Source organism: Ambystoma mexicanum, chromosome 5p (assembly GCF_040938575.1).
Source record: "Ambystoma mexicanum isolate Mex_15411 chromosome 5p, UKY_AmexF1_1, whole genome shotgun sequence".
NCBI classification, from domain to species: Eukaryota; Metazoa; Chordata; class Amphibia; order Caudata; family Ambystomatidae; genus Ambystoma; species Ambystoma mexicanum.
Genome location: NC_090930.1, coordinates 824,817,668 through 824,833,011, shown reverse-complemented (window position 1 = coordinate 824,833,011; position 15,344 = coordinate 824,817,668). Strand labels below are relative to the sequence as shown.

The window sequence follows — 15,344 nt, the reverse complement described above, 5'->3', positions numbered from 1 at the left end:
CAAGATTTTACAACCTGGATTCCTCCACTAGTCAAGAGACCAAATTTGGAAAAGCCGTATTACATTCGGTTCATTCCTAAAAGGGATACATGACATTACTCCCACCTCCAATTACATGCCACTGCTATGGGAGTCTATCAAAGATAAGGAATACGTCGGAGGGCACAATCCCTTCGAAGAACAAGTTACTTCTTACCTTGTAACGTTCTTTCGATGGGATGTTCCTCCGACGTATTCCTTATCGCCCCTCCCATCCATCCCTGCAGTAATACTTCCCTTGTGGCTGCAGCTTACGCTCCTTCAAGGTCAATAACCAATTCAGGCATGACTTATCTTAAGCTACAAAACGGAACTGAGCAACGGTCGCCACGCGTGGCTATTTATGGGCATGGTGACGTCGGCGCCGATACGGTGGCTGTCGAGGGACATCGACTCGGCGGACGTCGACGAGCAGCGCCCTCTACAGAGAAATAATTTCCGAGGCCAGCAAGCTGGAGACGAATTAGCAAAGATAAGGAATACGTCGGAGGAACATCCCATCGAAAGAACGTTACAAGGTAAGAAGTAACTTGTTCTTCTAGACAAGTCCGATCTCTGAAAGTCTTGCCAAAACAGGTTCTTCCCTGTTCCTCCAAAACCATCAAGGACCACATTGGGCCTCATTCTGAGGTTGGAGGTAGCCATGGTGCTATTAGTACCATGGCTACCCCCTTACCGCATACCGGGTCCGGGATCCCTGAATGGGGACTTACTGGGTCATTCCAACCTTGGAGGACCCAGTATTTCGCCATTCAGGGAAGCCATCCCCATTCCCATTTGAGCCCCCATAGGGCTCAATGAGAATGGGGAAGGAGCTAATAACGGGCTTGTTATTAGCTGCCTGGTCCTTTAGCGGGACCCGCTAAAGGACCTCGGAATGCGGCGGTAAGGGGTTAACTGCACCGGCATCCTTACTGGCACCGTTAACCCCTTACTGCCACACTCGGAATGAGGCTCATTGACACCTTGGCACCTGCTCTGGCTGACTTCTGCAACCATTCCATTGCCACAGGAGTCTTCCCTCCCTGCCTGACGCACTCTCTTGTGCACCCTCTTCTTAAGATACCCACAGCCGACTCCTCTTGCCCGATCTCCATCACTCCCTTCCTCGGCAAACTCCTGGAAAAACTGTCCATCTCCCAGCTTAATCTTCACACTGAATGGTTGTCTCCAAGACCATCAGTCTGGCCTCAGAGCTGCCAGAAGCATGGAAACTGCTCTCCTGAACTTCTGTGAAGACCTGCTCTCCAACCTAGTTTCCAACACGCTGTGTCCTCGTCTTACTTGATCTCTCTTCTGCCTTTGACATGGTAAACCATGCCATCCTGCTCAACCGTCTCCGTTATAACCTGGGTATCACCGATCAGGCCCTGGCTTGGCTGACCTCTTTCCTCTCCGATCTACCCTCCCAGATCCAACTTGGGTCCTTCCTAATCTCTAACTCTACTTGTGGTGTTCCCCAGGGGTCTAACCTCTCTCCCTGGCTGTTCAACCAATACCTCGCACTCCTTGTCCACTGCATTGCTGCTCTCTGCCCCAACTTTCAGTGCTCTGCGGATGACACTCAACTCACTTTCAGGCTCCCTTCGGCCACTTCTTCTACTTCTCTCTTCTCTGATATCATCTGTCTGCTATCGAGGAGTGGTGTGCCGCCAATTATCTCTGCCTTGATGCCAGTAATACTGAGATTATCCTCATCGAGACACCTGCGCCCTCCTTTCCTGTCACTCTCTGGCTGGCCTCTCTTGGCCCTCTTCCTGCTCCCACCTGTGAGGCTAAAAACCTCGGGGTCATCTTCGACTCAACACTCTACTTCTCTCCTCACATCTCTGATGTCTCTAAGAAGTCACACTACCATTTGCACCTCCTCGGAGGTATACTTCCTTTCCTCTCTTTCCCCCAGAAGCTCACTGTCTTCAGAGCTCTGGTTCTCTCTAGGCTGAACTATTGCAACAGCCTCTTTCTAAATCTGCCTGCTTCAACTCATCCAGAACAGGACTGCAAGACTTGTACTTGGCCTCAAGCCAAGGGATCATATCTCTCCAGGACTGAAACCTCTGCACTGGCTCCCAGTGGCTATGAGGATTAAGTTCAAAGCCCTCTGCATTGCACATAAGGGCTTCTGGGACCTGGGGCCTCAATACCTTCAACTCTCTCTTCATAAATATCTTCCTTCTCGGGCACTTTACTCATCTGCCTCCAACTCCCTCTGGGTCAGTCGCTTCAGCAAGCAACGAGTTGGTGGTAGATCTTTCTTCGGCTGGTGCCTCCCTCTGGAACAGCCTCCCTGCCTCCCTGAAACTTGAGGAGAACCATCTCTAGTTCCGGAAGCACCACAAAACCTTCCTCTTTGTTTCTGCTTTCTCTCCTCTCCCCTGCTAAACTCCTGACTGAAACTGCACTGGTCACCTGTCTACCCTCTGATCTCGGGCCCAGATCCCCTCCCTTGCCAGTTGCACTCCTGCAATGCCTCCCTGGCACCCCCCCACATTTGGGGACTGTTTTCTGTATCCCTACAGCCCCCTACCAGCACTTGACACCTGATGTCTGCACTTGCCACCAGCTGACTGCACTTTTACTTTGCTTTATTTATCTATTTATTTTACTGTCATTCCCATGTACTGCATTGCCCCTTCCCTCCCTGCACTTTCTCCACTTCCCTTTTCCCCTGCACTTGCGTGATCTCAGTATCACCTGGTGGCCTAGTAAGATGGTTGTTTCTGTCTTCCCTCTGTTCCCTTCCCTTGCCTTGTTGCGCCTTGAAACACTTGTGTATAGGCGCTTATAAATGCCATATCATATCATATCACTGAGTCATCCGTTCTCAAATTCATTGGCCAAAGTGCGTGTGTGCGTGTGTGCAATTGGACAGGTGTTGCAGAGATTGGCAAGTTGTACATTTAAAATGAGTGGAAAATCATACACTGGTTAAGTAATAGACTTTTTTTGAAGAAGTATTATCCTCAATCTGACAATTACTGTGTTTCAGATTTGTCAGTTAAAGCTTGTATTTTATAAATACCTAAAAATGTTCCCAGGTACAGCGTGTCACACCATTTTCTGAATGATTGATATTTTTTTGAAAAGGATATCTTTACTGTAAACTCGCTTAACTGGTATGAAACACTTTATCACACAGGTGGTCTTGGCCTTTCTATACCGCGCTTACAGATGGCTTGGGGAATTCACTGGCTTTCAAATCAAGACCTGTTGGACAGTAAACCGAGGATATGGACTTAGCCCTGTTGAGAGCTGTGAAGGCAAGTTGGTGAAAATAATGATTTTTTTTCTCAGTTGGACCCTTTCTCCCAGTACTGCTCGATGACATTTATTCATAAAACTAATGAACCCAGAGAAATTGTACATCCTACTTTGTTGCCATGATATGAAATGTATAGTGGTCGCCTTCTCTGCTCAAACATGACCTCAACCGGAGGTAAAGGACATTGCTGTAAAGGTGTATACAAATAACGTAAACAAGTAGATGTCTGTACCCACTTTCATAGCAGGTAGTTTCTGACACATTTTTGCATGATAAATCTTGTTGGTGAAAAGCTGTAGAAATCTTGAAAGCCAGGGATTAAAAAAAAAAGATATGTTCTTGTTTGAGCAGGTCTCTCTCACATATTATTATGATTCATTAGATCATTTAATGTTTAAAAAACCTTTATTGTACTTTTATACTTTCTCTCATCAACTTAATTTGATTGTTTCATTGTGCAATCACAAGTGATGTTATGTTAATCTGCTTTTATATTGTGCCTAGTCACCACCATAATAGTATTGCAGCACCTAGGTTTGTACTTAAAGTGGCCCCATCTGGGGGTATACAGACTTTGGTCTGCTGGAAGAGAGACCACTAGCAAGGGGAAAGAGAAGAGCATGGAAAAGCTGGAAAGATGCTACAAAGAGAGCATTGGGTGATGCAGCGTGGAAGAATGTTTTGTTTTGTTATAGTCTTGGTGCATGTCAGTCTTGTGGTGGACCATAGTTCTGTAGAAGGGATGAGGTGGATATGTCTTAGTGTTGTGGGCATTGGGTTAGGTTTCCAAGTCTGATTTGGAGAATTGTTTGTTAGTTCGCAATGTAATGTTGGATGCATGAGGGGCTTGAGTGTGATCGGCAATCCTGGACGTTTTTTGTGATTTATTTGCCCAGTCATCTCTAGGTTTTACCACAGGTACAACGCCAGAATGTTCATGCTGTCACTGCCAGGCCTGAGCCAAGAGTGGCATAGTCCAGACTATACTGCACACAAAGGTTAATGCTGATAATAAGCATAGGTAAGGAAATGGAATGGTCTTAACATTTGGGTAAAACTGAAGAAAATGCCTGGCACCTTGATATTAAGAGTTTGTTCTGTGTCCTGTCATGCTAAACTTAAGTTTAGTTCACTGTGGGACAGGGTGGCGCCTTACTTGGGAGTGGTCTTGAGTATAATACATAGCCTGAGCCATATTTGCAGGCTGAGGTCATTAAACTGTGTGAAAGGCAGAGATGGAAGTGTGACAGCCGGGATAGGGAGGCATGGTACAGATATCACACTATCTGTATGCAGTCAGTCTGTTTCTGGTACCCTTCTGCTATGCTACTCTGCTTTGAATGTTAGCATGATGCTATGACCCGCTTTGTTGCTTGTACTCTGCTTTATGCCACCATATGACCACCTTACTTTACTGAGGGGCTTGGAGCAAGGCTTTCAGGTTGTAATCTTAACCATGTGAATACTAGTGCTCCCCAAGATCAGCACTGAGGGCTCCCCTTAGCTGGCCAGCCAACCAAAGTGGATATAATGTGGGTGAAATAGATATTTCTGTACACCAAAAACAGCTCCCAAAATAAATGGTGATCTGTGCAGGTTGTACACCTGGGAACCATTTTGATGATAAACACATTTGGGAGGAGTTGTATGTCAAATGTGAATTTGCCATATGCACAACTCCCGGAAAAAGATTTAGCAACATTTCTATTTTGTTTCCCCCTGTTTTATTCTGCCAGATCACGCCTGCAGTAGTCTTGGAGCATCAAGGCTTTTATTTTAATGCACAGTGTTTAAGGGCACTGAGCGCTGTTTGGCTCAGCAGTGGTCAGGCTTTTAGGCCTTCCATTGTGAGTCTGGGCATGTTGAAACCTTGCACTATGAAACGGTGGGCAATACCCTTCTATTGCTCCCTTAGGCCCCAAATGGCAAGGTTCTACAGGCAAAGCTGGAATTAAATATGGGTACTTTAAAATAAGGGTGGTGTAAGGATGAGGCAGACAGCAGCTGGCCTGAAGGAACTTAAATTGCCTTTATTCAGGTTCACAAAGAAAAATAAAAATAAAAATGATTGTTCAAAGTTCTTGAATAGAGTTCTTTCTTCTTCTGTGATAAGGATGAACCAAGGAAAGGTGACGCCTAGACTTCATACGCCCAGAGCGTTTCAGGTGCAGTTCTCTCTTTCTCTTCCTCGGTGTTCTGCAAGAGAAGCGGAAAAACACACACAGTCCTTCATCAGTTTCATCCTTATATAGGGGTTGGGGCTGTGTGGACCAATCAGGGCTGTTCTGGGCTCTTTTTCTATAAATAGGCCCCCAAGCTCCGCCCCCTTTCTCTTTGCCCGTGGTGTGCCATTCAGCCTCTCCCGTCAACACTGGAGTTTTGCAGGGTACCGCTGTCTGCCTGTCAGATGATGTTATTAACGCTTCCGTAGCGTTGTACTTCCCACCGGCAGGTGAGCTATGATTGGGAAATGCGGACTCGGACATGTGTAACTTAGTGACGGCATCTGTGGGGAAAGCCGTGTGGCGCATGGCTGCAGGGGAGACGGGAATGTGCAAGAGACCGTGACCGCCTGCCCGACTCTTTCTCTGTGTGGAGCCTGCGGTCATATGTGAAGGCTTCTCGTTAGCTGTGTCCTCCTTATATAATGACCCTCTGTGAATGAAGAGTTTGGGACCCGCCGGGTCTTTATTGTTCGTTTCCAGTTCGGCTCCACACGATAAGGGAGCGGGAACCGCCAGGCTGTCACTGCCTGTTTCCTCGGCTCCTAGCGCTGCTGGGTTTAGTCCGGGAAAGTGTTGCCGCTGTTCCCTCTCACGGTGGTGATTCCACCATTTCTCCCCTTCTTCCCGTTCCTCCCGTTCACAAACCCCTCCCAAAGAATCAAGCCGTTCGGGTCGATCCATGCTTCTGGAGAGATAATCCGGGACCACCTGGAATGACGCGGGTTTATGTACAGTCCTGAAGCAAAAAGCCTGTAGAGTAAGGAACCATCTTAGAACACGCTGGTTTGAATCCTTATGTATCGCTAACCACTGTAGTGGTGCATGGTCGGTAAATACAGTAAATGTCCGACCTAAGAGATAATATCTCAGTTTCCACAGACCACTTAATAGCCAAACATTCTTTTTCCAGAGTGGAATAAGACTCTTCATGTGGTAGTAGTTTTCGGCTAATAAACGCCACCGGTAAAGATCTTCCTCCACTCCCTGGGAGAGAACGGCACCTAACCCAACTCCCGAGGCGTCCGTTTGAAGGAAGAATTCTTTCTTGAAATCGGGGCAATATAACACCGGGAGTACTGAAATGGCTTCCTTTAGGTGGTTAAAGGCTTTAAACGCTTCCTGGTCCATGTGGATGGACTTGGTGTAGGTACTTTTCAAAGATTCGGTCAATGGTGCCGCTACTGATGAAGACATGGGAATAAACCTCCTGTAGTATCCCACAAAACCCAAAAAGGCCCTGATCTGCTTCCTGTTGTTTGGCATTGGTAACTTCAAAATGGCTTCCACTTTGTCTAGTTGAGGACGTATTTCTCCACCCCCAACTAGATATCCTAGATACCGGGTTTGCTGTGCACCTATGGTTGTTTTTTCCGGGTTGATTTTTAAGCCCGCTCCGTCCAACTCTTTGACATTTTGAAGATGAATAAGATGTTCTTTCCAACTATTGCTGAATATTATAATGTCATCTAAGTAGGCCGAACAATAGGCACTATGAGTTCTGAGCACCTGGTTCATCAATGACTGGAACGTGGCCGGGGCACCATGGAGTCCAAAAGGCAAAACTGTAAACTGGTATATCCCCGATGGTGTGGAGAAAGCAGTTTTGATCTTGTCTTCTTCTCTTAAAGGTATCTGCCAATAACCCTTGGTAAGGTCTATAGTTGTGAGATATTGTGCTGCTCCCAGCCTTTCCAACAATTCATCTACACGAGGCATGGGATATGCTTGGTATGTAGAAATCTCATTTAGTTTTCGATAATCCATACAAAACCGGGTGGAACCATCCGGTTTAGGGACCAGCACTATCGGAGAAGACCAATGACTGGTTGATTTTTCTATTACTCCCAGTTTCAACATCTCTTCAAATTCTGCCTGTACTGTTGCCTTTTTTGTTTCCGGAAGTCGATATGGTCTAATTCTGACGTATTGGTTTGGAAACGTCTCTATTCGATGTTCTACAAGAGAGGTTCTTCCAGGGTAGAAAGAAAAAACTCCACTTAAAGGGTTAAGGACTTCCATTAATTCTTTCTTCTTCTCTTCCGTTAAGCCAGTACCCCACTGGACGGCTTGTAGAGCAATTGGTTCTGATTCTGTTTCGTTCGTCCCTTGATAATGCATTCATCCCTGTTGGTGCTTTATTGGGCTCCTTCCATGCTTTCAGGAGGTTGACGTGGTAGTTTTTTTGTTTTTCTCTCCTGTCTGGCTGTTCTATTAAGTAATTCACAGGACCAAGCACAACTACCACTGTATATGGACCTCTCCATTGGGCCAACATTTTATTGTATGATGTGGGTAACAAGACCAGTACTTTATCCCCTTTCTGGAAAGTTCGTACCTGTGCAGATCGATTGTAATATTTTTCCTGATTTATCTGTGAGCGGCTCAGATTCTCCCTTGCCAACTCCCGTAACTTGGTTAAGTTGTCTCGAAGATTAATGACATAGTCCGTGAGTTGGGTCTCTTCCTCCTGGTCTTCCCACTCACTTCGAGCTATATCCAGCACTGTTCGAGGTTTGTGTCCGAACAACAGTTCGAACGGGGAGAACCCGGTGGAGGACTGCGGGGTGTCTCTTAAAACCATAAGTACCCATGGTAACACTTGGTCCCAATTAGTGCCTGTAGGCTCAGTCACTTTTTTAACATCTGTTCAATGGTTTTATTATATCTTTCCACCAGGCCATCTGTCTGTGGGTGATAAATCGTGGTACGTATCTGTCTTATGTTCAACTGTTGGCATACCCTCTGCATCACACCAGATACAAAATTTCTTCCCTGGTCGGTAATTATTTCAGATGGTATACCCACACGGGCGAAAAAGGGTACAAGCAGGTTACAGACTTGTTTTGCGCTTATACCTCTCATGGGGAAGGCTTCAGGGTATCTTGTGGCATAGTCCACAATGACTAGGATGTATTGATGTCCATGGCTATTAGGTTCCTATGGTCCAACTATATCCATTCCGATATGGAAAAAGGGTTCTTTTATAAGGGGTAAAGGTTGTAAAGGTGCTTTGGGAGGTATTCGTGGATTGGTTTTCTGGCAGACTTTACATTCTTCACAATATCTTGTCACATCCCGATAAACTCCTGGCCAATAGAACCTTTTTATGACTTTTTCTTGAGTTTTGTCTCTTGCCAAATGTCCCCCTGTCTTCATCATGTGCCTATTTCACTATGGTAGGTCTGAAACTCAGGGGCACTAATCATTGTTCAACTTCATGGTTTCCTTTGTCTTTGGTTACCCGGTACAGAAGACTTCTTGATGACTTAAACCAGGGATAAGAGGTACCCTTTTCTGGAGGGACTAAGGCCTGGTCCCAGGCAACCCTTAGTGTGGGATCTATGCTTAATTCACTTCGGAAAGTAGGCTTTCTATCATCTGGTAACCAGTCTATGTACCCCACAAACCTTTTTTCTTCTGCCCATTTTCTCTTTTCCCTTCTCACTTCACTCCTACTTTTCCTTGGAGACCGGGATACTTCATGATTGAATTCTATTTGCGAAAAGGGAGCTGTTTTAAGCCATTCTGCATCCTTTACACAGTCCTGAAAGGAAGGGAGGTCTTTCCCTAGCAGTACCGGTGTTGGCAAGTGAGGCATTATGGCGACCTTCATCTTGGACTCGACCCCTTTTACTTCTATGGTAACCTCTTTGGACGGGTAAGCCTTTGTGTCCCCATGAACACATTTTATAGGTATAATAGTTTCCAACCCAAGCCCTTCCCCACTTACTTCCGGTCTGACTGCCGTTTGTTCACTCCCGCTGTCGAGTAGGGTGCGTCGGGGAGTACCATCCACACGGACGTCTAGAAAATAAGGGTCTCGACTTCCTTGGATGAATCCGATTTCCATTGGTTCCGCAGGTTTAGGTTTCTTGGGGCAAAACCTGGCTATATGCCCCCAGTCTCCACAATCGAAGCACGGTGGCTGTCGGCTTAAGCTTGGCCATGGTGTACCCTTGGAGTCCATTCTTGTCCTTTGTTCCCCTGCCACCTGAGTTTTTAGGGTGGAGTTTCTTGAAAGCGGGAGGTCAGTGGGAGTCATGCGAACTGACCCCACTTTCTGGAAAGCAGAAGCAATATCAATGGCTTCCGCCAGCGTGGGTCGATGATGTTGTCGAACCCACCGTTGCATTGAAGATGGTAAGGCTTCTGTGAACTGTTCCAACTTGACTTTATGCATTATGTCTTGGATACTGCTACTGGATGGTTTAAGCCATTTTTCAGTCAGGTCTTGGACACGATAGTATAATTGTCTGAGTGTTTCAGTTTTGTCTCTCGGAGCCTGATCCGATACGCTTCTTCATCCATGCCCATGCGTTCCAGTATGGTTCCTTTTATTTCGGCGTACGCTGTGTCACCTGTTGGGTTGGCGGCTTGGTAGGCCCCTTGCATAGTTCCAGTCAGCAAGGGGTCTATAAAGTGTCCCCATTTGTCAATGGGCCATTGAGCATTGCGAGCGACTCTTTCAAAGTTGGTGAAGAAATAGCATGGATCTTCACCAGGTTGGAATTTCTGTAACACTGCCGTAGGGGCCATGGGGGACCCTCTGCTTATGGCCATGGCATCTGTGACTTTCTTTAGTGCATCATGACTGGCGGCCTGGAGCTGGAGCGCTTGTTGTATGGTTTTCCGTCTGTCTGTGTCTGGTGAGTCTGGACCTGGATAATCTGTTGGAGCTGCTGTTGTCCTTCGGCTAGAGTTGCATGGCGTGCTTCAGGATCCCACCGGTGCCACCAAATTTGTAAGGATGAGGCAGACAGCAGCTAGCTTGAAGGAACTTAAATTGCTTTTATTCAGGTTCACAAAGAAGAAAAATAAAAATAAAAATGATTGTTCAAAGTTCTTGAATAGAGTTCTTTCTTCTTCTGTGATAAGGATGAACCAAGGAAAGGTGACGCCTAGTCTTCATACGCCCAGAGCGTTTCAGGTGCAGTTCTCTCTCTCTCTCTTCCCCGGTGTTCTGCAAGAGAAGCGGAAAAACACACACAGTCCTTCATCAGTTTCATCCTTATATAGGGGTTGGGGCTGTGTGGACCAATCAGGGCTGTTCTGGCCTCTTTTTCTATAAATAGGCCCCCAAGCTCCGCCCCCTTTCTCTTTGTCCGTGGTTTGCCATTCAGCCTCTCCCGTCAACACTGGAGTTTTGCGGGGTACAGCTGTCTGCCTGTCAGATGATGTTATTAACGCTTCCATAGCGTTGTACTTCCCACCGGCAGGTGAGCTATGATTGGGAAATGCAGACTCGGATATGTGTAATTTAGTGACGGCATCTGTGGGGAAAGCCGCGTGGCGCATGGCTGCAGGGGAGACAGGAATGTGTAAGAGACCGTGACCGCCTGCCCGACTTTCTCTGTGTGGAGCCTGTGGTCACATGTGAAGGCTTCTCGTTGGCTGTGTCCTCCTTATATAATGACCCTCTGTGAATGAAGAGTTTGGGACCCGCCGGGTCTTTATTGTTCGTTTCCAGTTCGGCTCCACGCGATAAGGGAGCGGGAACCGCCAGGCTGTCACTGACTGTTTCCTCGGCTCCCAGCGCTGCTGGGTTTAGTCCGGGAAATTGTTGCCGCTGTTCCCTCTCACGGTGGTGATTCCACCATTTCTCCCCTTCTTCCCGTTCCTCCCTTTCCTCCCGTTCACAGGTGGGTTTTGAAACATGCCTGCTCTGGGAACATACACCTTGAACAGGGATTCCTGGAAGTTCTTGATGCCTGCTAGGAACTTTATGGGGTTGGATAGTAGCCTAAGAGGCGTTGTGCCTCTCACATTTATGGGAGTTAATCTGCATAATCTAGTCTTTTGTAGTATTCATTTAGAGTTTAAAGTAATTTTGACAGCTTGAAAAACAAGGTTGAGGTTTTTTTCAAAACAAATCCTATAGTTGCTTGTGGTTTGTTGTATTTGTGGACCATGATGTTGCTTCTGGAGGAGGGAAAGGGCGGGATCCCCCAGAGATGCACCTGTCTCCCACGGCAGAGAGCTGGGCTGTCAGCAGATCACCATATGAGATCCTCCCTACAGAAGGCAACACGCTAGCCCTAATCCAGTAGACTTTGTGAGGAGTGTAAGGAAGGCATGGTATCAAACAGTAAGACATACACAAGTGATGACAGTTCAAGGGTGTTTATTCAACTTTCAAATGGGTTGGTAAAACGCCTATCTAATCCTAAATCTAAAGATGGGAGCAAGCTACATCCATCAAATAAAAATGCAGTCCTGGTAGAGTCTTGGCAAAATACAAGGGCCTATACTAATAAACCTATTGCCAATCCTTACTTCTAAATACGAATAGTGTGGGAAACAATTTTATGCAATAGAAAGTGTTTTTAAGAAATATGTCAGGATATTTGAGCCGTTGACTCCCCTTCCCCACGTTTTCAGCACGGGACACAGCGGCACACTCGAGTTTAGCACACACTCTGGCTTATCTGGCATGAGGATGCAGTTCAAAACCTCAGCATCAGGGTCTTCTGTGCCAAAGTCTCTTAATTCAGACGGCCTGATGCGACAAATGCCAAGTTCCTTTCTTCTCAGGATTTCACGTGAACAATTTCTCCGGTGATTTACTTTTCACTCCAGGTCCCCCTCCGCCAGGCTCAGGCCCACTTCTCTCCGGAATTTCACATGCGCAGTTTCTCAGGTTATTTACTGTCCTCCCCTTCCCTGGTTCCCCCTCCGCCTGGGTAAGCCCCACTTTAACACAATTTTCTTAATTGATCTCCTTGTATCGGGCTCAGACCATTTTATCTCATTTTCCAATCTTTTCCTTTTCTATATCAAAAATTGAAGACTTTCGATTGTGTAGGATTATTTTGCTTGAACCGCTGCATGACCACTTCGATTGCCAAAATCTTTCTCTTTACAGTTCTTTACTTTCACTTCTGCCAACTCTCGACTGGATACCTTAGAGACCTTCGATTGAACACACATGCAGTGCTAGACCACTCTGTCAACGATATTGTATCCTTTCAAAGTTCTAACATTTATCAACAGTACAACTTTACTCGCGTCTTTCATCACACGCATTTTTACAATGTTCCTTCCAGCGCTCGGTATACAATGTTGCTGCTTGCAACCCTGGCTTCAACACAGACTGATCTTGTATCGATCTCCCCAACTCACCGACTCTGTTAATTTCTCTGTCGCTACTTTGTTCTTGGAGCCAAAGATGGTACCACGGCGGCTGCTGCTTCTTCCCAACTCGATGAGTCATATAGGAGGAGCGCGGGTACCTCTGACCCACAATGCAGGATTCTTCAGACTTGTCGCCGGGCCTGAAGATCCAATCTTGGGGTCTCTTGAATATAACGGTTTCTTTCTAGAAAGGTTAAGGGAATTTCCCTCCTTGCAAACCCCTCGTATTTCGCCGTCTTTCGTCCCTCATTCAGCTGCCGTCTAGAAATTGCTGTTTCCTCGTGTGCTTTCTCGCTCCGGCTTTTATCCATGTGGGGAAACTTGATGGAATTCAGGTGTGAGTGTCGGTCAGTAATTGCCTGACCATTGTATTGGGACACGGCAGGTATACTGCTCGGGAGTTAGTCTATTTTCTCCCAGAGCGGGCTGTCTGTGTGAATGTATTTGTGTAGGAAATGGGGACGGAGGGTAGAGTTCCCACGTATCTTGAGTGGGGTAAAGGTGTTACAGGGAAGGGGATACCGCATCTCACCATCCAGTGTCCCACTCCTCGAAGACCCCTCACTCAGGTGATCCTCCCGCACTGGTCCACCCCCAGGAACTCGATCCAGAAGCGATGGCCGTGTCCTGGTCACCTGGATGGTAGATCCTCGGGGACTAGTGGGTAAGACACCTTCTGGTTTCTCACAAGAGAACACTCCAATCAGCTCGTTCGGCAACCCCTTAAAAAACCAAACTCCACTGGTTGGACATCTCACAGTTAAAACCTGTGGAAGTGACAGTTGCACTTTACTGTGAACCCACCACAGAGTATCAAACTACTCTAAAATGGCAGCGAGAGATCCGTGAGCGGATCTGTGGGAAGGGGGGGGGTCTTCCTACCAAGTTAGCACATGGCTCTTGATTCACATACCCACCCTATTGAAGGTATCAAAGGCATAATGTGGGCAGATAGTGTGGATCCACGCAGGTTCTATCTTGTGCCTGGTTGACCCTAAGATGACAGCCCCCTCTTTTAGACCCACCTTCTCATGAACCACTAAGTACGCAAATGTGAGCCACTATAACAAACAACTAATAGGCCACACTCTCTGGGTAGAGGGAACAATCAGGGAGTTGGGGTGGATCTAGTTTGTAAGCACCAATTGTGAAAACGAGTTACATGTAGGTACAAATTAAGACCCACACTGACTAATCCAGCCCAATCAAAAGTGTATCAAAGGAGAAAACGCCTACAAGAGAGTCCTCCGTAGAGTGCACGTGGCAAAAAGAAAGGAAATTGTACTGCTGCCAGGTCAAGAAGGCCTGGAGAGAGACTAGGGCTAGCAAATATGCACTCTTGAAAAACCTGTTGTCCGGAGCTTGCAAGCTGTTGGCCAGCCCTACTGATAGCTGCTGTGCAAGCCATTTAGACTGCATAAAAACAGTAGGGAGTATGAATACTTCCAAGAAACAATAGGAACCTTCTAACTGAAAGAAACACACTCTTGCTGCCACCCACAGAACTCCATGTATCTTCTTTTAATCGGTAGTACCAGGAGAATAGTGCCACAGGAAAAAGCTTTTACTGCCTGATTTAAAGAGGATCTAAGGAGTTAAAATATTTTTTTTACTTGCCTAGAAAAATACCACTGACTTATTTACCTGTTATACAAGGTAACCCCCTTCGGTGTGTTAGGGGTTTTGTGGAGAGAGTTGGCGCTGTTTTCAACAGGAATCTTCAGCACAGAAGAGCTGAAACACAATAGGGGTGTCACGGTATTCGTTTTATGACGGTACGATAAGCTTCTTGCCAAATGACGGTATATCATGGTTATCGCGGTATAGCAGGTGGAGTTAACTGATCTTAACAAATATTTTCTAAAAGGTCATAAATTGACATATGTGATGACAAACAAAACCAGGCACCCAGGGCCAGAATTGGGCTTTTCAACATACTTTCCACTGAAATGCCTTGCTTCCACCAAACACAAACGCGTATGGAGAGGAGGGGGTGCGGTGGAGGCCTGCTGCAACTGGCAAAGCAAACTGAATAGCTTTTCTTAAGTGGTCATTTAGGCTTTTTGCTTCCCCACTGGCTACTGGTAAAGATGAACATGTTGCCATATTGATAACCTGCATGCCACAGATCAATGGAGGCTGATGGTAGTATACGCTTGTGCACATACACACACATTGTTTTTCATGGTGTATGAACCTGGTGCCATAGGCGCCAGGACTGGCACCATGAGGGCTTTTGAAGAGGATGCCAGGCTCTAGAGGCCCGAGTCCTGACTCCACCTGGCCAATGGGTTTGCCAGAGGGGGCTTTGGGCAAGGGTCGTGACAGCACTCCCCCCCCCTAAGGCCCCTCCCATGGTGTTCCTTCTGTCTGGCCCAGGTTTGGTTGGGAAGTTCTGATGGAATGTCCTGATTAGACACACAGACACACACACACGCGCACTCTCTCTTTACTTTACAGCCTTTAGCTTACTTGCTGGCCAAAAGGTGTTCAGTAATCACTGACATGTTACCCTTTGGTATGGCAGCAGGGAATACCCACAGAGATGAGTGAATTTCGCAGTGTGACTTATTATATGTAAATTCAATGATAGAACCAGGGAAATCCCCCATTGCCATATGTTTAGAGAACATTATCCATTATAAATATATTAACCCCAAAGCCGCCACCCCAAAGTAAACTCTTTT

The 15,344-nt window shown here is 46.6% G+C and overlaps 1 protein-coding gene across 3 annotated transcripts in view; it reads left to right on the top strand.

Moving 5' to 3' along the window:
• The window catches only part of DPY19L1 (dpy-19 like C-mannosyltransferase 1), a 2,006,077-nt gene that overhangs the window by 178,122 nt on the left and 1,812,611 nt on the right, over positions 1 to 15,344 (top strand). For all 3 annotated transcript variants that reach the window (XM_069613244.1, XM_069613243.1, XM_069613242.1), the window contains exon 5: positions 3,179 to 3,299. In XM_069613244.1, the coding sequence (XP_069469345.1) occupies positions 3,179 to 3,299 (121 nt within the window). The remainder of the gene's footprint in view (positions 1 to 3,178; positions 3,300 to 15,344) is intronic.